Here is a 25,722-nt window from a genome sequence, read left to right as displayed (position 1 = left end):
CATGTATTAACGTGCAAAGTTGACCGATACATCTTTACAATTTACAGTTTTTCCAAGGGAGTATTTTAACATCAACAAAGGCTGATTTAACACGTGAACACATTTTTCTTTCTTGAATATTTTCCTAGTTTTGTTGCAGAAGTTCCCAGTAATTTGTGGCACTTGTAGGATGCTTTGCTTTCACTCTGAGGTAGTTCTGGTTTAGCTTGGACTAAAGTTTTGGGTCATTATCTTTCTCTAGGATGAAGCTCTGACCAACTATACCAGAGGAAACTGATGCTGTTGTATAACTTTTAACCGATATTGTACGTATGTATAACGGTATATGTGATTATACTTTTTGTTTACAGCATTTCCAAGCTATGGTGGAGTCTCTGGAAGAGGAGGCCGCCAGCGAGAAGCAGCAGCTGGTGGAGACCCACCTTGCTCGGGTGGAGGCCATGCTGAACGACCGGCGCCGCCTGGCCCTGGAGAACTACCTGGCCGCCCTGCAGGCCGACCCCCCCAGGGTAAGCAACGCGCGCCCCCCTTCCTCACCCCGTCTTCCTCATCCCTCGTTCGCTTTCCCCCGTCGCACACGTCAGACCAGAGACGGAGCTTTACTCCACTTACGTGGTTAATCTCATATCCTGTCAAAAAGACCCTTTGCCAACTCGTCATTCATCGTGAGGAGAATGGATTACCCAGAAAAACACACATGCCCAAATCCTCTATAAGCACAAAGTCAATCACATCTGAACCTACAGTTTTAATCCATGTGTCAGTTTTTTTTTTTTTTAATTCCTTTTATCTAATAGACTTTTGATCTTCCTGCCAGCGCACAGACAGGTTGGCACCGCTGAAAGGTGCCTCCTCCTCCCCCCCCAAAAAAAAACAAAAAAACAAACAAAAAATACAGGAATTAATAGAATATTTTAATCATTTTGTATTTTATTTTGTATTCGTTCTGTTCTTACACCTCCAAAACTGGTAATTGCATGTGGTTTGTGAATCTGCTTGTAAAGGCGCTGGAGAAGATTTGATCGTTTGACACTTTCTAGTCTTGTCAGCCTTCTTCCTCGTCTTCTTCTTCTTCAGACACATGACGATGATTCTCAACTCTTATGACGAGAGAAACTGTTTATTTTCTGAAATCACACAGCCCCCGATCTGATGAAATTTGCACCCACTGAACGAGAAAGGCAGTAAACTTCGCTCTCAGCTTCACTCGACAGAACAGGACCCACTTCAGAAAAGAAATAATCCGTCATGTCGCGAAGCATAAATGTTCCTTACAACCGCTAACTAAGCTCCATGTCTTCTGCAGCCCCACCGCATCCTGCAGGCCCTGAGAAGGTACGTCCGCGCCGAGAACAAGGACCGCCAGCACACCATCCGCCACTACCAGCACGTTCTGGCCGTGGATCCCGAGAAGGCTGCACAGATGAAGTCACAGGTAAATCAAATAATCATGACACTCTCCTCGCTTTAACTTTGATGAAAAATAAATGCCTGCCAAAAAAATGCGCAGGTGCCTAAAGCCATGTCTTTTTAACGCTCGTTTTATTCAGTTCATTCAAAAAAAAAACATCCAAAAGAAACGCATGAATGCTAATTAACCATTCAGTAACGTCTAATGCATTGGCTGCTTTGGACAATGAGGATGTGCCGCATTAAAGGCCGCGTCTGTAAATCTGAAGCCTCGTGCCAAGTCCAAGATCTCACACTCCTCCTGCTCCTGCTCGCGCTCAGACAGGGGAGGGATAATGATGTCTCAGCCTGCTCCTCTCAGCCCTGTTTTTAAGTGTGTAGGAGGTAGAAAGAGTGTGTGTGTGTGTGTGTGTGCGCTTCTCTTGAGTCGAAGCCCAGGAGAAGCGAGTGGGTTTGTCCGATGGAGGGCGGACGGGCGGGCGTTTCATTCACTTAAGCTTTAGCCCGAAGATTAACGTTGCACAGGTTCTTGTGTAACGCTGGACTCTGAGCTGAGCCGCTGCACGGGGATTTGGCTGGAAGCTACTCTGTTAGATGTATTCGCCCGTGTGTTTGTGTGTGTGTGTGTGTGTGTGTCGGTGCCCTTCGACACCATTTATAGTTATCCTCCACCATTACAGATAACACAGCAGCAGATGGATAAAACAACATAGAGAGGAGGGGCTGGAAAAGAGCTGGAGGGATACTGTTCAGATAAATGGTGGGATCTGGAAGGCTCTGGACGCTCAGTCATGAGAAGCCAGCTCCTATCTTGTTGTTGTTGTTGTTGTTGCTGTTGCCCGCACCGTGTTTATTCAAGCCCCCACTATTTACTGCACATTTTTCCTCGTGTTTCCTCGTGAGTCCTCTCTAAACATCAGCCTTACGTGACTGCGGGTTCAGGGATGCGTTCTCGTTTTCGAAGCCTTTACCTCTGTGAGCTTATGTTGCTTGTGTTGCATCAAATTCCAAAAACCCCGGGACGTGTAATCTCTATCATGAGGATTGTTTGCGAGGAGGCGTCCACCAGGAAGCTGCCGCAAGAGCTGCAGCACAGCCTCAGTGGGAGAGAGGTGCATCGTTGCCATCTGTCGCCGGCTCTGGGGCACTGCAGACACGCGTTGGAAGATTAAAGCGGTCAATCATCAGACGGGGGAAATAAACACCAGCTACCTGCCAAGTGCTGGTCAGTGGCTTCGTCAGTGGCAGCTTTTAATATGCTGCCAGACATTTTGCCTGCAACAATACGGAAACACTCCTCCCCTCTGAACATCACACCGCTGTTTTTTTGCATACACAAAAATCTACTTTTGTATCTTTTAGATCAAACGAGTATTTTTTTAATTTATTTATTTTTTTAATGCCAGGCTGTGATGTGCTGGTGGTGGTGATCATCGGTGCTGAAAGGCAGCAGCTCCCGTCAAGTTTAGTTCAGAGCTTCAGAACCTGATTTGAATATTACATGCAGCAACTTGTTTCATGTCTGCAGCCTGGCCGGCTGCCAGCGAGTCTGAGTTCATCCTAAGAAATGTGTTCTCCTCCAGGAAGCACATTTCTGCTATTTCTGTGGCAGTTTCTGTTTAGGTTTTTTGTCGAGTCTCTCCAGTCTTTGCATTTATATATCGGCTGCAGCTGTCTGCCCTCGAGTTCCTGTTTTACTGATTAAAACTCAAGGCTTTTAAATACATAATAAGAACTCCTTTGTCTGTGCATTCGTCTTGTTCATGATTGTTTTTCCCCTTGGTCGTTGGGTTGAATCTCCTTTTCCTGGCGACACCTGTTTCTCTTCTCGTGTCCATCACGTCTCTGCACCACGAGCTTTTCTCTAATATTTGAAAAACCTCGCCAGTGGCAATAAAGAGAGAAATTTTCTGGTCTATTAATGTGACATTTTTAAAAAAAGAAATCCTCTTGAAATTGCTCTTTATATTATCTGATATTTCTTCTTATTCACTCGAGGTACTTGTTCTTGAATGCCATAAAATGAATCAACAACCATTTAAATGATTTCAAGTATTATATCTAAAAAAAAAAAGAAAGAAAAAGGATTCTTCTACACTATGCAGGCTTTCTATCTATCTCATTACATTATAAATTTAATTCCACTCTGGCTTTAATGTGAAGACAACGCCCTTGAAAAGACGAATGTTAAATGAAGAGGATTTTGTTTACTTGACACCGTGTTCTTTTTTCTTTTTCTTTTTATTTCATCCAATGCCAGGTTATGACACACCTGCGGGTCATCGAGGAGAGAATGAACCAGAGTCTATCTCTGCTCTACAAAGTACCTTATGTGGCTGAAGAGATTCAGGATGAAATTGGTAAGTCGTGATGAGTGGAAGAAGACCTGTGGGCAACGGAGTGATGAAATAAGAATGAAGTGGAATGAAAACAGAGATGAAATTCACACACACGTGTGCCAGACTGATAAGGCCGATGCATCACATTTCCTCTGGCTCACATGGATTTTTGTATCTGTTGCACGCTGCCAAAAAAAAAAAAAAACTCTTTGTGCAAAAGGAAATACAGGAAGAGAGCAAGGGATGGGTTTTAGAAACGTTGTCTGTAAGCCAATTATCTGAGACTGAGAAAAGTATTCTGTCTTTCTCAGTAGGAATTTATAGAAGAAAATCTAATACAGCTCCAATTCTCTGTTTTAAGGGGTCCCTGCTCACCAGCCCTCATTTTTACAATTAGATCTAAAGCTGAAAATGATATTTTGGACGTACTCGTCCTCGGCGGTACACTTTGAGACAGGAAATGTCCGGCACATTTTTAATATTTTTCTTTTGTTATTAAGGGGAAGCGCAGCGCGGTGCCGCAGCGCAGATTAAAGCGGAGCCTGTGATTCTGTGACAGAACTGGGTCACAGCTTTCAGTGTGCGGCGTCCTATGGGGAGATGTGCAGATTTACACGGAAAATAGCTCTCAGAAAAATACTAATTGGTAGTTAGCAGAAATGGGAGCGGATGTCTCTGGTAGCAGCGGCGGCGGCGGCGGCGGCGGCGGCTCTCCGACTGTTACAAGAAGAAGAGTAATTGGTGAGGCTGCTTCTGCACGCCGCCGCCGCCGCCACGTCCACGTCCCAGGTCGACGAGCGCCGCCGCGGCCCGTGGTCTGTCTCACGCCTCTTTTGTGTGTCGTTTGCCGTCATCCGCAGATGAGCTGCTCCAGGAGCAGAAGGCCGACATGGACCAGTTCCTGTCGTCCATCTCCGAGTCGCAGCCGGACGTCACCGTGTCCTCGGAGGAGAGCGTGGAGGTCCCGCTGTCGGAGGGCAAACCCTACCGGCCCATCCAGGTCACGTCCCTGGGGTCCCGCTCGGAGCCAGAGGGTGAGCACAGACACAGACACAGACACAAGCGTGGACAACATGGACGACGCTGCGTCTGTGCGGAGAACAATAGGTCATGCACACACGAGTCTTTGTGAAGGTCACCGGTGACGAAGCGCAGTGGCGGAGGGGAGGTTTTTACAGTGCTGTTTATGTTGATGTAACTGTGCCGTGGAGCCATGGGTTCTCACTTATCTATCGCTGCACATTTTCCTGTGGCCCTAGTCTTCAGCGCAGCTTTACTGAAGTTCAGATAAAAGCACAAAGCCTCGGGCTTTGGTGCTTAGCTGGAACCGAGCACTTTGGGGGGAAGAAGAAATGAGCAGCCATGGTTCTGTTCTTTGTCACATTTGTGCCAAACAAAAGATTGAATTCTCAAAGAGAGGAGAAAAAAAAAAAAGGGGGATGGATTCTTTCCAGTGAAATGGCAAATTACAAATTAATCTCAGAGGAATATTTAATATATATGCCAACAGCCCAGAGCTCTGAGGCAGAGCTAGCCAATTCTGAAATGGCTCCTTTTTAATTTTTTTGTTTTTTTTTTGAGTTTGGTTATCTCTCAAATTTCTTTTTTTGGCGCCTCCCTGCTGAACTCTTCCTAATCAATTAACACAGCTTGATAATCCTGCCTTTTCTCTTCTTACCTAAGTTTTTTTCTCTTCTCTCCTTCCTCGTTTCTGATCTTCTTCTTTTTTCTTTTTCTTTTTTTCTGTTGCTCATTTCTAATGCCAAGGCGATCTATCAGACTCCCCACGTGCCTTCAAGAAAGGTTGGTGCCTCTGTTGCGTCTTGTTTTTTCCCGCCCCGTCTCCCATCTCCCGCTTTATTCCACTGTTCTCCTTTTCCTTTCGTACGTTTTTTTTTGATTCCTCTCTTTCCCATCATTTCCGTTTTATCAGAAGCCATCTGGTAGTTAATTTTATCCTTTTATTTATTTTTATTTTTTTGGTGACTCACATGATCAGTATGGTTGGAGCTCATCTGCTTTTATTGCATTCCATCATACTGGGATTATCACCACATGGTGAAAAGCTTTTAACTGTGGTGGAGAGAGGTCAGAGGCAGCTCCGCCTCTCCGAGAGACTCCTCAGTCGTGCGTTTGCTTGTCATCCCGTCCTCTTTTGCATTTATCAAAGCTCCACGCTTAGCTATTCCACCTCCCACGCGCTCAAATCTCCTCATCAGTCGGCCTCTTTCTGATAGGAGCTGTGAGATTTAGTGCCCCCGTCTGAGGCTCAGTGTTTTTCTGCTGCGCCCCGAAATGCAAATCGGTGTAATATGTCGACCAAGGACGGGGACAGGGATGTGGTTACGTCACCTGTTTGGGCTGATTTGGGCTTAACCTTCAGATCGTACTGGTAGTGAAAACTTTCCACCGATTCCAGGCCAAGGACCCCAGACTGATGGAGAGATCGATCTATATTAAGCTTAGCGTAGTGCTATTTATAAATGTACATTATTATTATCATTTTGCATTAAGCCATTCAAATAATACAAAGGTTCCAAATTAATTTTTTGTAATTTCAAGCAGCTGTAACAGTAGGGTGGCTGTGCAGGGAAATTGTGGGGGGAAATTCAAAAAAATATAAAAAATCCAACCATCTAAAGACAATGCAACCTCCACAGATCCCTGTTCAAGATCTAAATTATGTAAAAATGTGGGCGCAACCTACAATTTATAATTGAATTAAAAAAAAGAAAATCAGTTTCCAACATTCTGACCGATGCACATTTGCTTAAAAAACGATTAAGTGTCAATTATTTTCTTGCCAGTTGACAAATCCATTTATTTTTCAGCACTTACTCAGGTTTATGCAAACGAGAGGTCACTTCATTCTCGTGGGGATGTCGCCGTGTTCACGCTGCGGTGCCATCTGATAACCTGCACTGCCAGAGTCTGACGTCACTTCATTCTTCTTCGCTTAATCCGAAGGCAATTGTATTAATCTGAGTGACTCCCAGCAGCAGAAAGCAATAAGCCGACGCCAGACTTAACTCCATCATACGTTGTCAGGACTCTTTCTCCTCTCACTTCTTTCACGGCAGAACAAAAGCGATGCGAGGCGGGATAGGGATGCAGCATGGAAGGGTTATATTTTATTGTTTCGTGTAGCGAGTCAATGCGTGAAAAATGTTACGCTACACGCACAGCACCGCTTTAAGAGGGCCTTTGTGAAAGGTCAGTGTTGTGCTCACAGTGCGCACACTGTGCTGGGTGGAAGAAAGGGCTTTGTTTTGTGTCACCAGTTCACGCAGGAGACCGATGCGACAGGAATAGAGCTGGAAATCTATGTGCAGCTGCCCAACGCCAGCACCACCATCCCTGTTTGTTTGTTTGTTTGTCTGTTTGTTTGTTGTCGTTTCTTTTTGTTGTTGTCGTTTGGTGCTAATCTGCTGTCACTGACGTTAAACCCTTTCACCTCCTCCAGGCTCTGCCATGTCTGGTCTGAATGGTCTGATCGGTGCCGAGGAGAGGGTCATCAACAGCAAGCCCAAGATCAGCGAAAACGTGGTAAGAGCTTCGCCGTCGGGTTTTTCCGCCTCTGTTTCTGTGCCTCCGAACGTTTCCTGACTTGCTTAAACGTTGCGAACTGAGAGCAGCGTTTGTCGAAGCGAAAACGCGCGGCGGAATTTCGCAGAGAAACGCCGAGGGTTTAATTTTCATCACCGCAAAATGGGTGTACGTGCGCCGCGCTTTCACACAGCTCTTTTTAAGTTCGGCTACTAACGAGACAGATTATTCCAGTAACTATGTTGTCATAGTTACGGCTATCTCACACTGGGCTATTTGCGTGTCTGTGTTTAGCTTCTGCCAGCTGACCCTCATTCAGATCAACTCCACGCTTTGTTCGACAGTCATCGCATGTTACCTTTCTTTGCCAGACACACCAGTCCTCCTCCTCCTCCTCCTCCTCCTCCTCCTCCTCCTCCTCCTCCTCCTCCTCCTCATGGATTTTCAAACGATGCTTTGGCTGCTGAACGTGCTCCGTGTTCTGCATGCTGATGCAACACCAGCCCGCGACACTGTGCGTGTTTTTCTCTTGTGTGTGGACATGAGTCATGCAAGTTTTTTCTGTGCACGTTTGTTTTCAATCTGGGAATGCCACTTTTCTGAGACGGAGCAGTCTGGAGTTAAAAAAAACAACAAATGTCTGCCGCCATTAAGCCGTGCAAAGACTCCGGACTGCTCCGCCTGTGTCTCTCCACAAACAGATTTTTGTTTCTGCTTTTCCTGAACACACCCACTTGCCACACACACTTACGGCGCTTGTTCTACAGGTTAAAGCTCTCGGCAGCGAGAGGCTGACAGACTCTTTTAGAAAGACGTGTTAACCGTGCGCCTAGAAGGAAGTCTGTTGATGCTTGCAACCTCGCTCCCTCTTTCCTTCCAGTTTTTGTACGAGGCAGCTCCAAGTGTATCATCAACCAAACGCAGACAACCCTTCCCGTGCAGCACACATTCACACCCTCTCTCGCTCTCTGCTTGCCTGTCCCTCTCTCTATATTCCCCCCCCCCCAATCTCACACACATTGTGGTGAGTGTAACCCGGGCTCCCCTGTCTGTGTTGACAGGTGATTGATGAGTCACTGGATGTTAAAGAAGTGGTTTACAGTGCAGAGAGAGTCAGCGTTATGCATGATGATGAGCTGGTGAGTATAGCGGCGCCCTCCACAGGGCTCTCTGGGGAACTGTAGCTATCGGTAGCGGGGAGAAGATTGAAAGAAGGAGGGAGTGTGGGAGTGTGCAAAGACACAAGTTCTGCAGCTGATAATTCTGCGTTGGAACAGACCCTCCTCACAATCCCCTTTCTTGTTTTGTTTTTTTAAAGTTTTCTGTTCAGGCAAAAAAAATATATATATTATTATTTTTTTTTCTTTCTGCATGGGTGCATGTTTGTTATGTGAATGTATCTGAATGCACACACTGAAAGTCTCAGTTCATTTAACGAATGTGAATACACACAAACTGAGCGCGCTCGGTTTATGTGTGACAATGAGCGGTGTAATTTCCCCCCCAGTCGCTGTCCCCGTGTAAATCAGCCCCCGCGTCATATGTGGCAGACTATACTGCTGAAGACGAGCGCAGTTTCCAATTGGCTCCGGTTGTTACGCAATCCTCCACAAAAGACACACTGCATGCGTACGTAAGCACTATCCAACTGGATGTTGTCACGACTGTTCTGTGGTTTCATAGCATGGCATAGGGAGTTGAGAGTGAAATAATTTGCTCCAAAAATGATCCAGAAGAATTCAACTTAAGTCCTCAAAATAATTTGCAGTGTAATTTACGAGTCTGATGTTATAACAAGTTACCCTGCACCTCTGCTTTTACGATTTGGCAACACAAATTACAGCGAGAGCCGCCATATTCTCATCTGTTCTCATCGCATAGTTTGTTGGGACCAGTGCAAACAACACCTGCCAATTAAAAGCATCCTGAACATGTTCAGACACATTCGTAACGCAAACGCTTTATATCTGACTGCAAACAAACACTGGCAGTTGTTTCCTGGAAAAGTCTGTAGCTGTTAAAAGTAATAAAAGTTCATCCTGCGTCAACATCTTAACCTCCTGGGACTCTGCGTCCTCATACGGGGACGTTACGTTTTAGGGTTTGTACACTTGTTTTTTTTATGCTTATTAACTTTTCTAGTTGCAAATTTGCAAAGGATGTTGGGATTTCATAATTTCCAGTTCTGCTTTTGCTTTAAAGTAAAGAGTTTTGTAATGTACAGTGAAATAATCCCTGTTTACACCTATTTTTTCTTTTTAAAAACGACTTCCAGTTCAAAGATGATGCCTTTTTTCTTTTTTTTTTTTAATTATACTTCTTAGTATAATACTACTAATCCCAAATACTTAAAGATCTTAATCTTATCTTAAAACAAACACTTGGGTCTCAGGAGGTTAACAGCAACTTTGTTCATGCGCTTAAAATCGTGTTCACAGAAGCAGCTGCGACCAACAAATGTATCGACAAGTTTTTAAACTGCCAGAGTAAAATGCTAAATATAGTTACTAATGTCATCACGGTTACATGTTATATGTAAAAATAAATAAATAAAAAGAGAATTAGACCCATTAAAAGTTCACATACAGATTTAAATGGCTGAGCTGAGGCCACTGTGGACACGTGGACCGTTTCGTTGTGTCTCTTTATTTATTGCCTCAGCGGTCACCTTTGTTCACATGTGTCGTCTCCTCACTGCTCTGCCCGTCTTCCTCTCACTCCCATTCTGCCCGTTAGGAGTCCTACCGCCCCCTGGGAGAGGACTTCAGCTTCGGGAGCAGCGCGCTGATCGGCTTGCTGGTGATCGCGGTGGCCATAGCAACCGTGATTGTGATCAGCCTGGTGCTTTTGAGGAAGAGGCAATACGGCACCATCAGTCACGGCATCGTGGAGGTGAGCCACCTGTTTCTTTAGAGCCGACACCGGCGCGCCAGCGTCGTGTCGTGTCGAGGGCGAGGCAGATTCTGCAAGCATTTGAATCTGACACTTCTGCGGAAGAGTCGTCATCACCTGTCTGTCTGTCTGTCTGTCTGTCTGTCTGTCCCATCAGGTCGACCCCATGCTGACACCGGAGGAGCGACACCTCAGCAAGATGCAGAACCACGGCTACGAAAACCCCACCTACAAATACTTAGAGCAGATGCAGATCTAACCGGGAGCCCACGCGGGGGGATCTGACAGACAGAGGACAGCAACCGAGGGGGAACATACTACTGACCAATAACACACGATGCTATTGTTTAAATGATTTGCATACATCCAAACTCCATTTACTGGTTTGTTGAAAACAATCCTTAAATAATGCTACTACTTCTACTACTGCTACTATTGTACTATAGAGCTCTTTTTGATCATGTTTCTTTTTGAAAAGGTGATGTATTGCCAATTTGCATAACGGAAGTTGTGATTCTGCAGATTTATCTGTAATCATCAATACAGCTATCTCAGATCAAGATGTATAACATTTCTTCAGATTTATTTTTTTTTATTATTTTATTTCTTTTTTTGGGGCGGGGGGAAAGTTTAAGGCAAATCAAACTAAATTTTAATGTTACTGAGGAGCCTTTTACCAAAACCGGCGTAGCAGACACTGCACTTTGTGTTTCCCATCTATGCGAGTGTCATTCATGCAGTTTCCGATGGTTTTCTCAACAAAAAAAAAAAGAATTTGGTGTTTTAATTTGTTTTTTTGTTTGTTTTTTTTTTCTCCTCTCAATAGATTGATGCTTGTATATGAAGGTTCTTTGTACCGATTAAAATGTTTAGTGAGAAAAAAATGATCATGAATTATTTACTTTCTGTTCTTTGTTATGATGACAGACAATATATATATATATATATATATATACGATTTAAACATATATATATATATTCATATATATATATATATAAATATATAAGAGTAGATGTTTTTATTCCACCTTTTTTTTTTTTTTTTTTTCCGCGGGGACGAGGTTATGAGTTGACTGAGGGTTCCTATAACTTATGAGTGTTTGCAGTCGCACTAAGAAAGAAGGTGAAGTTGTGCACAGGCCCCCAGCTCAAACACATCACAATAAAAACCTACTCCGAACCCTTACTTAAGTGAATGTGATATTATAGCCCCCTTCCTACCCACCAACACAACATTTTATCACTAGATTAAATAATACCTATTGGCGTGTTACATAGTTGAATGTATTTTTGGAAGCTGTTTTTCCATACTATGTATCTGACAGGTTCCCTTGAGACTGATTTTAATGTAGCGTCACATTTATTGTGGCGGTGGGCGATGACATGCCATTAACTGTGTATTTTTTTTACTTTTTTTTTGCACAAACTTAAAAAAAAAGCCACTTTGAAAATGTATTCGGGGACGATGTGCACACGTGTTATAATGAATTGGCAGTTTCTTGGATAAAAAAAAAAAAAAAAAAAACAGGGCCGGCCCAGAGGCACAAACAAATTAATGTGAATGCTCCAAATAAATTCTAGGCGTTTTATGGGGGAGGAAACTGTAGCAATGCCCAATAATAAATATGGACAAAGTTTTTTTCCCTGAATTTAAATATACCACATTTGGAGATTGTAACAAATAAATTTTGTTTGGTGCTAAATAAACCACTCTTGTGATTTGTGGGGGATTATAACGGCTTTCGTGACGTGGATTTAGGGATTTTGGGTAACCAGAAAAAGCTTGGGCCAGCCCTGGAACAAAGCCACCGGAAGACAATATGGAGCTGGAGGGCTGTGCAGGCAGACAGAGACAGAGACACGCAGAAAAAAGAAAAGGCTCGGAGAGACGGTTTCCTGAAAGAAAGAAAGAAAAAAAAAAAAGCTAACTTGTGTATTTTTACAGAACGACACAAACAAGTAAATTGAATCCTAGGATCTTCTTTTCTCTCTCTCTCTATCTTAGTATTGTCTTTGTATGCCTGTATAGTTGATGTTGCAATCATGGCTTTTTTCCAGAGGATTACCTGTGGTGTGCATTGTTCTTATATGAAATGATATGATATATATATTTTTAAGTTTGTTTTCTATTTTTTTTTCCTCTTCCTGTGACAGTATCTCTGTATGTGACTGTCTCACTATGCACCCAAACAGCTTCAATCTTGTAACTGCCTGCTTGATTGTGGGAGGGGACTAATATAATAGACATATTAGTGATTTAAAAATTAAAAAAAAAAAAAAAAAGATGATGATTGACACCAATGGAAACAGATTTATGGTTACAAGGGGGATACACATAAATAAACTCACAACTTACATACACATGTGTCGTTTTTCTTTCATTGATGGATATAATTGGCATTAAAGTCATTGTTATAGGGCCTAATTATTTCATCATCCCTTGAGGTCACATGTGATACACCAAATGTTTTAAAGACTAATTGGTTTCAAAGAAGAATATAAAAACAAAATCACCAATTATGTGCATTTGACAAAATGGAACAGAAGATTCATTTTCTGCAGATCAATCAACTAATTGCGTCTGCTCTGAAGTAAAAGATAATTAAGGATTTAAATTCTCCTAATTCATTTTTTAACCCTCGTGTCCTGATAAGGACAAAAGTTTCCTTTTCAATTCTATTAATTTTTTGATAACTTTGTGGTAGTTGTACTTTTTGCTATCATATTTGGCATGTTTGATATTTCAAACTTAAATCCCATAATGCTCCATTTTTACACTGTGGAACCTAAATTGTTAAGTTGTTACCATTAAGGGACAAAAGTGTCCTCTTCAAAAACGCCCTAAAATGGCATATGTTAATATTTTTTCTACTTTTATCCACATATTTACATTTATATTTACATTTTTTCCACATTTTTTACATCTTTTAATTAACTTCAGCACTAATCACAAACATCAAAAGTGCGATTAATTTCTGACTTTTAACCCTTTATCTGCCAGTGTTTTGATGACATTCCACTTTCAGTTTATATTACTGATAATATTTAAATTTTTGTTTTTTTTTTCGAAAAAAATGATGGTGCCATAAGAAACATTGGCATGTGAAGAGTTAAAAATCAGAAAATAATCAATCTTTTGGTATTTGTGATTAGTTTTGGAGTAGATTAAAAGATTTAGTAGAAAAAAGTGGAAAAACTATGAACATTTTCTATTTTAAGGGCGTTTTTGAAGAGGACACTTTAGTCCCTTAATGGTAACAATGAAACAATTTAAAATCAAGTATGAGGATTAATAATGGATGAATGTATGAATGATGTTTAGATAGAATAATTTATTTATTTTTTATCTAATTATATTAAATGTTGTGCAATATTTACTTCATAGAAATTCTAAATATTTAGTTTCCACTGGTGAGTTTCCATTTGAGTGATATACCGCGTTAACTTAAACAGAAACTTATGACCCACTTTAGATGGAAGTGATTCAGGAAATATGACTCATGATGTCACAGAGACGAAGCCCACGTACACGACTGATACTAAAAATAACTTACCTGAAACCTAATCAGTATCTAACTATTGACAAACAAACAACTGGGAAAAAAATCAATAAAAAAAGTGGACATACTAACACGAGTACAGGTGGTCGTCCCGGGATTTACTGTCCCTTTATTTGAAGATGACGTAAATACTACGAACCACAAAATTAACCCTAATCCCTGCGTCATCTGACTTTAAATCTTCACGTTTACACTAGAATAATAATAATAATAATAATAAAAAAAGTAGTACAACAAAGTAAATGTTACGCTTATGTCGCCATTACATTTATTTGACGTTTCGTCTCACCTGTGGCAGGTAAACAGGAAGTTGTGTCAGGTGGAAAGGGTGGAGACACGCCCTTAGAAACTCATTTTTTTCTGCTGTTGTTTCGTCTGATGGAATCACACGGGTAGACGACTCACTCAGGTCAGGTTCGACGCCTTAAAGAAGAAGAAGAAGAAGAAGCATAAGAAGCATTTCTTTTAAAAACCAACCAGAACCTATTTTATTTCGTTTGTTCCTTTTTTTTTTTTTGTGCGTGTGTGTTGCGTGTTCAGCGAACTCAGGACTCACCTGTCGGCGGCCCGGCCCTGCAGGTTCACCTCGGAAAAAAACAACCTGCTGGCAGGAGAGAAGTGGTGGGGAGGAGGAATTAAAGGCTTTTTAGGCAGTTTTCTTTTTTAACTAGCGGATCCCTGATGGACTACATGGACAGTGGACTCAGATACACCCCGACCTCGGTAAGACTCTTGGCTCTGCTTCTTCTTGTTAAGGCTTAAAGTCGAGTTTTACTTGGAAGACGCCATTGACCTCTTTCATGAAATGGGGGCATATTTGTGGAACGGGAAGTGAACTAAACATTATTCTAACAAGCTGTGGAATAAGTGATGAATCTCACATAAAATACAGGTGTCATTCACACAGGTGTTGTCATTCACATTCACATATATATATGTATATATATATATACTACAAAATGTCCCTTTGCCTCTTTATTGTCTCAGCCTCAAGTGGTTGAAGCCTGAAGACAAACATTTTGCTGAGCGACAAGAAAAACAAGGCTTCTAACGTAGACCAGGATTAATGTACACCTTCATGTCAGAAGACGTTGAGGAGAAAATAAATTGCCTTATAATGCCGGACACACCCAGTTCCTTTCCTCTTGGAATCTGATTTCCAAATATTAGTCAGAATAATGAAAGTTGGAGTACGCTTCATCTATTTCCTGCACGCAGTGACGTTCGTCAATCTTTGAAATCAGAAAGCCGGGCAGCCATTGTTGGGCAGTTGCATAAATTCCTCCAGGTTCCTACACCCTGTGGTGACTTGTCCACCTCGCGTCCTCCTCGTCTGTGGATTTTACACCCTGAAAAACATAAAATATGTCAAATGCAAGGCAGGGTGTTGAAAATGCCCTTCACCCTGAGAGAGTTTGTCCTCCAGGAGCAGATCTGAGGGGGGGTTTCCACTAAGGCCACTAAGAGAAAACCTGGTTTATAATACAATTTAAAATATATACATGACTGTTTATTCACGACTGTCCATAAATTCCAAATAAAAGTTATGAAGCTTTAACCAAGTATTGGTTAATATAAAGGGAATTAATTCTGTTTAATTTAAATATTGCCACCTTCCTAAAATAATGGCCTGTCATTTTTTTTTTATATATATATTTAATAACTGGTTCAGTTCTTTGTGTTTCCTGAAAAACCAGAAAAAAGGGCAGTGGTTTGTTTTCTTTCTCCATTCAGATTATTTTTAAAAGAAAGAAAGGAAGAAAAGACTTTATTGCCACAGCGTATTTGTGCATACAAGGAATTTGTCTTGGTTTTTGTTACATAAAAAAAAAAGTACAGAATAAGATAAACTAACATAAGCCCGTAAACATATACACACTAAACTTCCTGCTTTGAGAAACACCTTGTCACGGGAGGCATCTAATAATATTTGGTTAATAAACAAACCACACGTGGGAAAAGTGGAGCGATTATCTTCAACGGACGAGATTATTTTTCTTTTTAAATGATGCTCTATAGAAACATCCATTACGTCACACTATATTTTTATGCTTGAACTCTGCCCCCGTCGGTGCATTCGGTATCAGAGTATCGGGTTTAAACAGGCAGAAAGAATGCGCTGCGCTACGATTATTAAGCTGTGTCATAGCTTTTCACTGCAGGTGATTTCCAACCAAGAGCCGTGCAGGTCACTGGAATGCGCTTTGAAACTTCCTAAAGGCTTTATGGTCTCGTTTGATGGTTCCCAGAGCAGAGGAGTTTTATACTGCACCGCGGCGAGCGCTCACAGAAACTTGTTATCTGGAGAGTGGTTTGCTCCCAGCAGGTTTGACGAGATTTTACATGGTGAAACCTTTGTACTCCCTCCCCCATCCGTCTCACCTCCTAAAGGTAACTAGAGTGGTGACTCATGCGCAGCGTTCCTTTCTCATTCATTAACCGCAAGAGACACAAACAACCAAACGTTGCTTTTGATTTTTTTTGGGAGATGTTCTTCCATTTAATTTTTTTTCCAAGAACATTTTGCGCAATTCAGAACAATGTTGCACAGCTTCTGTGACTGAGAAGCTTGTTCTGTAGGTCACCAAAGGCTGAGACATTCTTTGAAAACACAAGTATCTACTTGCTTGCCTGCTGCTGTCACTTATCTTCAGCTGATTATCTACTCAGACAGATGAAACGGATACTTTTTATTTTCACAAACAAAATCAATCTCACCTGTAAAAACAAAAAAACAAAAAAGAAACTTGAGAATGTCTTCTTTGGCTGTGCTTTATATACATTTGTGCTGTACGTACTGACATTTGTAACATCCGTGAAAATGTCTGTTCCTCCTCCAGGACAAAGACTGGGACACGTCCGTCCAGTTCCTGCCGGCATCGGATAACAAAAAGTTCGAGAAGAAAAAGGGAAAGAAAGTTGGGGCTGTGATCGGTGTGGTGATCTTTGCCGCCGTGGTGGCGCTTATGACCGGGCTTCTGGTCTGGCACTTTCACTGTAAGCACCTCTCCTTTAATCAACAAATGTGTGTGCGGAGGAATGATGCACGCTGTATGTAAAGAATGTCAACTTACCTTTAGGTGTACGTTAATGTTACCAGAACATTGCTGAATAAATGTCAGCAAAAGAAAAGAAGAAGGGCTTAGTTTTAGGGTTGAGAAGATTTGCAAGAGTCGCAACTTCAGTGCAAAAGTAAAAAAAAAAAAAAAAAGAAACAAGTCACAGTTTGTATTATTCACCTTAACTCTTTGGCTTTTGAGAGTCTGCAGACAAATATCTCCTGTTATCCCTGCTGTTAAAGACAGAGGAGGAAACTCAAAATACCCGCCAATTATAGTAAAAATGTCTTTACTCTTTATATGATAAATATGTTTATTTTGATGCACCAATGAAACTATGATCTTTTCTGTACAAATCTGATGTTGCCTCCAAGCTTTAAGCCTGTAGTGTATAAGGTTATAAAAATATGTATGTAATGTAAAATATGTAGGAGTATATCCCAGTAGTTGAAGGAAAAATGTTCTAAAAAAGCCTCAGAAATGTTTTCAGTTAACCTCCTGAGACCCTGTGTCCTCATATGGGGACATTAAGTTCTAAATTCTGCAGCCGATCACGGGACCAAAGTGGAAAATGTGCAAAATCTCATCAAATTCTGCGGTTGAAACAAACCTTTTCTAGTTTCATATGATGTAAATAGCAACGAGCTACGACGTCGCTAATTAGCAAGTACTCCTTTGAGGACGTTGGGATGTTGTTTGCGATTCTGTCTTTGCTGGGCCGTGTTCATGTATCTCAGGAGGTTAAAAGAGCTGAACTCTTAAGGGACGTACTTGTGTATATTCACCTGTGTCCATCTGATCCTCCTGAAGTCCGTAAAGATGTTCGGGTGAAGAGGATGTACTCCGGCTCCATGCGGATCACCAACCAGGTGTTCGATAACGACTACGAGAACTCCAGCACTCAAGCTTTTAAAATGCTGGCGAAGCAGGTGACTGATCAGGTAAGACTCCAGCTCGCTGCCTTTTTTCTTCGTGTAATCTCCTTTTGATTGTGTTTTCAAGCAAACATTCAATTTTGTTCTCTTGTGACTTTGCTGCAGCTCAAAAGCATCTATTCCAAAAGTCCACAGCTGTCCAAATACTATGTGGGATCTGCGGTTCAGGCTTTCAGGTATTTCAGGAGAATTAACAGATTCAAAGACATAACACTGTAATTATATTTATATTATAGCACTTAAACCTTGTGTCATTCCTCCTAGTGAAGGCAGCGTCATCGCCTACTACCTGTCTGAGTTCAAAGTGCCCGCGGGCCAAGAGGCATCCGTCGACAAAGCCATGTCTGACGTGGACAAGTTAGCGGACAAAGAGAGGCGTACCTTTACGAGACCTCACAACTCTTTGGCCCTTGAAGATGTGATGTCCTCAGGTAGAGTCAATGAAAAGATTTGTCACTCAGTCCGTATCGCTCATCAGTTTTGCTTGTGACGTGTTGTTTCCTTCATTCTGCCGACTGCATCCTCCACTTATTTATGTCTGTGTTCTTTGTTTTTTTATCTCACAGCTCTCGATACTCGATTGTTTATGACTTCGTTCAAAAGTAAGTACCAACTTTCTTTTGTCATATACCAGTTTTTACAAGCTGCATCTAAGGCTAATAACTTTATTGACAGTGTTGGGCGTTAATAAAAGTAATGCAATTACTGTAATGCATTACTTATTGCTGTAGCGTGGTCATCGAAGGCATTAGAAAAAATAATATGTTACTTGGTACAAATGTCAGTAACGTGCGTTACAATGGATTTAAAACCTGAAGTTAATTAAATTAACTAAGTTGTGTGTTTTTATACAAATTTGATATTAGCAGAGGAGAAAAAAAAAATCAGAGCAAATGTTAACTTCCTGTTTCTGCTAGAGAACAGCTGTTATAGTTAAGTTTGCTTTGAAACCAAACGATCTCTGTACCTGGCGCAGCTTTTTTTTATGTATTCGGTTACAATATACGGTAGTAGCTTCGAGCAATATTGATTTCAATATGAATGCACCTAAATTTACAGGATCTATCACAATATGTGTATATTGCACTGTTGTTAGCGTTAGCCTAGCTTAGTCATTATGTCGTTCTACATCACCTTCTACTGGACGTAGAAATGAGCTACACTGAATGTAATAAGATCTATTGCAAACTTAAAAGACAGTGATATTATAATGTAACTAATTACTTTGAAATTACAGTAACAAGTCATGCATTCCATTTTTGAAGTAACTTGCCCAACACTGTTTATTGATTATTGTCTGTTGTCACTTCAGAATGAACCGTAACTAGTATGATAAACATCTGGTCTGCTCACATTAGGACGTGCAGCTTTCGTTTTCTCTCCTGACTGTGTATTTAGTCAATGCATGAATGTAAATAACACTAACTGTCAGTGTTTCTGTGTCAGCCCATCTCAAGTTTACAGAACATACACGGCCTGATAAAACGACTTATATCCAGTCCCCTGGCTTCCCCAACAGTCCCTATCCACCCCAAGCCTTCATGGAGTGGCAGCTGAGAGCAGACCCCGGCTACATCATCAAGCTCAAGTTTGATACAGTGAATCTGGAAGAGGACTGCAAGAATGACTTTGTCAAAATCTACGATTCCCTTGTAGCCATCGAGAACCGCGTCATGGAAGAGTGAGTTTTCCCTTTGAATCGTAATTATTTACAGATGTGAGCAGATGAAGAACTCGGCGCAGCATCAGTCTTCTCGTTTTAATGCGTTTTGCATGTTTGAATTTGGGTTGAGGGAACTTTAACTTGTTTGCAAGGCCCTCTGCTGGTCACATGCAGAGCTTCTGAACCCTGCGACTGTTTATGTAAAGTGTGCTGCACGGCCCAAGCTGAGCCTTCCTCTAGAATAAGAGCTCCTGCAGGATATCGGTTCGATTTAAATCAGGAAGCAGGTTTAACATGCAGTCATAAAAGCGATCTGCATCTTTACGGGAAGTCCCTGATAAAATCATTAGTGGTTCTGATACAGGTGCGATAAATGTCTCAGTGGCGTTGGCTAAAGTTATTAAGTGATGAGTTAGTGTTGCGGAAATTCTTTGATCACTTCAGCCACCGGAGTCAAAAGTTCAAAAGTTTTACTGTCGGCTTGCAAGTAGTCAATGCATGCAGTAAGGAAGAACAGGATCGACTGATAACAGTAAGGTTACATTCACTCATAGCTCCGCCTTGTAAAGGACAACAGAGAGAAATCAATGAATATAACAAAGAGGCTATAGATTTTGTGCAGCTGTTCCGTATGTGTGGGTGTTTTTTTTTTTTCCCCCTTATATATCTGTGTTTCTGAGTCTAATATTTGATCATAAATAGAGAAAACATCTTGTGGAACAGTTTATTTATTTAATTTCAGTCTGAAGAATGTGAAATTTGCAGACAACCGTTATAAGTGAATACATTTACAGTGGAAACTATGCAAAATATTTTTCCTTAATCCGATGTGCATTATGTGGTCCCGACGTAAATATTAAGATTTATTTATTTATCAGTTGAAAGCAGTGTACAAATTTTGAGAAAATGACCTGATTGTTCTGGTAAATATCGGACAGAGTGAATTAATTTTGTCCGTCTGTCGTCCACAGGATGTGCGGGTACTACTCTCCTAGTGAACCGCTGACCTTTCTTTCCTCTGGCAACGTCATGCTGGTGACGATGGCCACGAACGAGGAGAAGAACTTCCCAGGTTTTAGAGCAGAAGTGACACAGATTAAAAGGAAAACTAAAGGTAGGACCTAATTCTTTAGCGATACGGAGCCTTTTTTTTGTTGCAAGCTACAACAGAACATTCAGTTTGATATATTGTGATATGTTTTTTCTTAACAGCTGCAACATGTGGTGGCCAGTTGAAAGGAGCGAAAGGAACTTTCTCTTCTCCTAACTTCCCAAATTACTATCCTCCTTCAACAGAATGTCAGTGGACGATCGAGGTGAGACGTAGGCGCCGCGCTGCGTCATATATTTCACACGTGATTCCATTTTTTTTTTTTTTTTTTACTGCACCTGTGAAGGTTATGTCACGTACCATTATTCCCTTGTCATTCTCAATCATTAAGGTCCCTGAAGGGAAGGGAGTGAAGGTAACATTCAAAAAGTTCCTCTTGTCTGAGCCTGGGCTGGAACAGAGTAAGGACTGTCCCAAAGACTACGTGGACTTCAACGGAAATAAGTGAGTCCTTGTTTGTGCGCACAGACAGTGATTAGACGAAGAGAGGGCGGTTGTGACGGTGTTTGTTCTCGTCATCCACAGAGTGTGTGGAGAACAACCCGATGGAACCGTGACAGACACCAGCAGCACCAACACAATGACGGTGACGTTTAACTCGGATGCCTCCTATGTGGACCGAGGTTTCACCGCAGAGTATGAAGCCGTTGACGTGAAAGACCGTAAGTGACTCCCGGCCGCTGGCGGGTAATGATCATTTATCGTCATCGGGAAAGTGTTTCTCATTTAACTTTGTCATCCGCAGCCTGCCCGCAACAGTTCCAATGCAAAAATCAGAAGTGTATCAGTAAGGCACTCACATGCGACGGCTGGAACGACTGTGGAGACATGAGCGATGAGCTGAAGTGCAGTAAGTAGTGAGCCACATGAGAGTAGGATTAAATCATTACAGTTCCACCTGGATGTGTATTTATTTAAAATTTTCTCATCGTGTCTTCCTCCAGCCTGCAAATCAGATAGTATCACTTGCAAAAATGGTCTGTGTAAGCCCATGTTCTGGAAATGTGATGGTGTCGATGACTGTGGAGACGGCACCGATGAGAAGGGCTGTGGTAAGGCCTATCTATCGGTCGATGTTTTTATTTGAAAGCACCAAATTAAAAAAAAAAATGGCAGGTTTTCTCATGCGTCTTTCTTTTCTTTTAAAGGTGGATGCAAGTCGGGAGAGATGATGTGCAAGAATAACAAATGCGTTTCGGAGAAGAAGCGCTGTGACGGCAGGAACGACTGCGGTGACGGCAGCGATGAGCTCGACTGTGGGAGTAAGAATAGTTTCCTACTAAGCTGCAAAAATATTTCCACACTGAAGTCTCTCACTTTTTTACTCATTCAGTTTTTATTAAACATCAGCACAGCGATAAATATGAGATAGTGACACACGTGTTGGTGTCTAAGAATGTGCTGTATAGTTGTCTGAACATTTTCCCAAAATAATTTTATTGCTGGAGCAGATTTGTTTTCAAATAAATTAAAAAAAAAAACGTGTGCTTGTACACTTGTTCCCTTTATTGGGTGATGTTGCAATTAGCATTTTTTTTCTTTTTTTTGCTATTTATATAAAATCTATATCACAGCTTCAGACTTAACTGTCCTTCTCTTCCTTTCTCCTTAGCCTCACGTGTTTCCTGCACTGATTTAACATACAAATGCAAAGACAATACATGTCTCAGTAAAGTGAATCCAGAGTGTGACGGAACGCAGGACTGTGAGGACGGATCTGATGAGGAGAACTGTGGTATGTCACATAAATGAAAACTTGCATGTTTCCGTTTAATAATAATATTATTAATAATAATAATAATAATAATAATGCATGGTTTGTCTTGCTTGACACAAAAAAAGACTTGACCTAAAACAAGTCATCGATGTGACCGATCGACCGTTTTGCTTTGCAGACTGTGGGAGGAGCATGTTCAAGACGTCGCGTATCGTCGGCGGTCAGAATGCAGATGAAGGGGAGTTTCCGTGGCAGGTCAGCCTCCACGTCAAAAACTCCGGCCACGTGTGCGGAGCCTCTATCATCAGTCCAAAGTGGCTGGTCACTGCTGCCCACTGCGTGCAGGACGACGGCAGACTGAGGTATCATCTTACTAATGTTCTTGCTTGCAAATGCAGTTTTTATCCAGCGTAATTTGAAAAGGAAGGGGTTAAACTTGCTGCTCTGAGAGTATGTGAGACAAAGCGAGATCTGTTTGCAGCTCACGCACGTATTTGTCTTGTGACCATTCAAGTTTCATATTACACACATCCAGCAGGTGTTCTATTCAAAGGAACGGAGGTGAATGTAACAGTATAGGTCCACCGTCTGTGTATTTGGATCCCAGATGATTTTAGAGCCGTCGTCACATGAAAATAATCCAAATTCTGCAAAATCCTTCAATTAGCATTGTGTTTACACGTGTATAACACAACCTACTGGCCTTATACATCATAGCTTTGTCTTTAAATAAAGCTCATAACTCTTACAGTCTTACTGAAAAGGCCTCATGAGGACAAAACAACTGGCGATCAAATAGTTTGACCTTAAAGATACCGTAAACAGCTTGTCACATGTAAAGTGAAACCGTGGGCCTCTGGTGTTTTCACCAACAACACAATGCTGACATGTGCATCAATAATTGAACGGATGTGATTAAACCCTTCCAGGGTCTCAGTGCACGCTTAGGTGCATTACAGCTCTAATTGTTTGTACTGAGTTAGGGAAGAAGTCTAAACAACGTCTTCATATTTTAGCCCTTTGTGTACTTTAAATTCACGTTTTTCATTAAAGACGTTTGATTACCTTTCCATAAATCTACTAAACCATTCAGTCTTTTTTGGAAAACACTCAGTGGTATCAGGTTTTATTGTAACAATAAGAAAGAAACTAAACAACCACACCAAACAGGGCTTCATAAATATCTTGAACTGTTTTGCTCGTGTTAATTATACTACCTGAGATCGAGGACGACTTTCTGATATATTTTGTTGTGTGATTTCTCAGGTTGTCCCAGCCTGAAACCTGGGAGGCTTACCTCGGCCTTCATGCCCAGTCAAACGTCGGAAAAACCGTAGTAAAGAAGAACCTGAAAAAGATCATACCGCACCCTAATTACAATGCATACACCTACGACAACGACATCGCCCTGATGGAACTCGACAGTCCTGTTACGTACTCTGACTACATCAAACCCGTCTGCATGCCCGCGCCCCAACACGACTTTCCGTCTGGCCATAGCGTGTGGATCACAGGGTGGGGAGCCACTCGAGAAGGAGGTGAGTCCCAGCACATTAAATGTGTGCTTTTATCCTCTAATACTCAAACTCAGAAGTATTTAGGCCCAAATATGAGCTCAGACTAAAAATCTTAAGTGAATAAGAGTTAATGGTGATTTGGCACGTTTAATTTATTTCAATAGTGGCATAAATTAATTAAAAATGCATCATTTGCTAAACATAGACTATGGCATGCTTGGGTTGACTTGGCTAATTTCTGAATCTGTTTATGGTTGTCTGCTTCTTCTTCTTCATCTTCGTCTTCGTCTTCTTCTCCTAAGTTCATGCAACTTTAGAAATATAAAATAGCAGAAATAAAGACCTGAACTTACTTGAGGAACAATGTCTTTGCACAACCACAATAATCCAAATCATCTGATGATGTGATATTTCAAACTGAAGATACGTACATGTTGTGAGCTAAGCTGTGGTTTGTGTTTCAGGATATGGTGCAACAGTGCTGCAGAAAGCTCAGGTCCGGATCATAAATGGCACCGTCTGTAACAAGTTGATGGAAGGGCAGATTACATCCCGCATGTTGTGTGCTGGAGTGCTGGCTGGAGGAGTTGATGCTTGTCAGGTAATTCTTCCTTTCTTTCATTTTTTTTTTCTGCCTTTCTATGTGAAAGACAGATTTTTCCCTTCAACATTTTAGAAAATAAGCTGTATATTCTACATAATAGGCAACGCTATATTACTTTCTTGATGTTTAAAGCAGCAAGAATTAGATACAAGTTGCACTGATGTGTCATTAAAAAAATGACGTTTAAAGAGACACGCTAACCCATGTGCCTGTGCCTTCTTGTGTATTTGTTGGCTACAACAGGGAGACTCTGGCGGTCCTCTGTCCAGTCCGTCTGGCAGTCGTATGTTCTTGGCAGGAGTGGTGAGTTGGGGTGACGGCTGTGCGCGCAGAAACAAACCAGGTGTCTACACGACGGTCACCAAATACCGCGGCTGGATCCAACAACACACAGGAGTGTAGTCTTCTGAGAAACGGTCAAACAAGGCTAAGATATGGACATAAACTCAGACTGATGACAAATACCGCAGCACGGATTGTTGTCGGTAAATACCACTCCCAGTATCCAGCTGATGTAGTGGCCTTGACTCCCATTTGTAGCTGCAGAGGCACATGCTCTGTTTGCTTGAACGACACATTTTAGATGAACTGTGATTTTTATGAGAGGGGGTGAAATGTTTTTAAAATGTAAATAAAGCTTTTATTTTTGTGTGTTTTTATTGTATATTGACGGAGAGCAATAATATGTGCTGCTCAGCAAATAGATTCCAGGTGTGATTGTTACATGTGTAGACGTATGAAATGGGCATTCTTGCGCCCTGTGTGTGTTATTGGTATCCATCTTCTACATCAAGAATTTTCCCACTGCTGTCCCTTGTTGTCTTTGTTCACAATTTTATAAATTAAAAACAAAATGACGACAAGCTCATTCCATTTTACCTCCTATGGATTGGTATCTGAAGTCCAGCAGAAAGAACTGTCACCATGGATGCCATTTATTTTTAACAGATATGAACTGCTTCTCTCAGATCAAATACTGGTTTCATTTGTGATGTGCTCTTTCATGTTTAATCTGCCAATTTGACCTCTTCCATTTAACACAATATTGGTAATATATGCCCAGATTTGTCTTCCTGTCTGTGTAAATGTGTATTTTATAGCAGATGTTTAAAATAAAATATTTCTGATAAGACCTCCTGTGTGTGCATCCTCCTTTACTTTTTTATGACTTTGCTTTCACATAACTTATTGCAAACATGTTTTTTATTTTAATGTTCATTTGCAATGGACAATGAACTTGGTGGGCATTATTTATGCAGAGTAGAGGAATTATTCTCACTCTGGACCAGAAGAAAATTATATTTTTAGTGCATTAGGAAAACAAGCAAACAAAAAAACTATTATAATGAATCTTGTACAGTGAAAGAAG

The 25,722-nt window shown here is 41.4% G+C and overlaps 2 protein-coding genes across 6 annotated transcripts in view; both read left to right on the top strand.

Moving 5' to 3' along the window:
* aplp2 (amyloid beta (A4) precursor-like protein 2) overlaps positions 1 to 12,548 on the top strand; it is a 54,060-nt gene extending 41,512 nt beyond the window's left edge. For 2 of the 5 annotated variants that reach the window (XM_047593342.1, XM_047593338.1), the window contains 9 exons: positions 351 to 509; positions 1,307 to 1,435; positions 3,671 to 3,770; positions 4,610 to 4,783; positions 5,517 to 5,552; positions 7,213 to 7,295; positions 8,357 to 8,434; positions 10,032 to 10,187; positions 10,345 to 12,548. In XM_047593342.1, coding sequence (XP_047449298.1) covers positions 351 to 509; positions 1,307 to 1,435; positions 3,671 to 3,770; positions 4,610 to 4,783; positions 5,517 to 5,552; positions 7,213 to 7,295; positions 8,357 to 8,434; positions 10,032 to 10,187; positions 10,345 to 10,446 — 1,017 coding nt within the window. In that variant the 3' untranslated portion in view covers positions 10,447 to 12,548. The remainder of the gene's footprint in view (positions 1 to 350; positions 510 to 1,306; positions 1,436 to 3,670; positions 3,771 to 4,609; positions 4,784 to 5,516; positions 5,553 to 7,212; positions 7,296 to 8,356; positions 8,435 to 10,031; positions 10,188 to 10,344) is intronic. The other 3 variants (XM_047593340.1, XM_047593339.1, XM_047593341.1) reach the window with 3 other exon arrangements.
* A 1,574-nt stretch (positions 12,549 to 14,122) lies between these two features.
* Positions 14,123 to 25,485, top strand: st14a (ST14 transmembrane serine protease matriptase a). Its single transcript, XM_047595065.1, has 19 exons — positions 14,123 to 14,470; positions 16,588 to 16,744; positions 17,617 to 17,747; positions 17,847 to 17,917; positions 18,006 to 18,172; positions 18,308 to 18,343; positions 19,188 to 19,422; positions 20,376 to 20,518; positions 20,617 to 20,720; positions 20,847 to 20,959; positions 21,041 to 21,177; positions 21,261 to 21,365; positions 21,460 to 21,567; positions 21,664 to 21,777; positions 22,128 to 22,250; positions 22,411 to 22,594; positions 23,499 to 23,770; positions 24,214 to 24,350; positions 24,597 to 25,485. The coding sequence occupies exons 1-19, from the start codon at positions 14,429 to 14,431 to the stop codon at positions 24,753 to 24,755; spliced, it is 2,538 nt and encodes an 845-aa protein (XP_047451021.1). The 5' UTR covers positions 14,123 to 14,428; the 3' UTR covers positions 24,756 to 25,485.
* The last annotated feature ends 237 nt before the right edge of the window (positions 25,486 to 25,722 follow it).

This window comes from Mugil cephalus, chromosome 9 (genome assembly GCF_022458985.1).
Source record: "Mugil cephalus isolate CIBA_MC_2020 chromosome 9, CIBA_Mcephalus_1.1, whole genome shotgun sequence".
Classification (NCBI taxonomy): domain Eukaryota; kingdom Metazoa; phylum Chordata; class Actinopteri; order Mugiliformes; family Mugilidae; genus Mugil; species Mugil cephalus.
The sequence above is the reverse complement of the archived record's forward strand: the minus strand, read 5'-3'. Positions and strand labels throughout refer to the sequence as shown.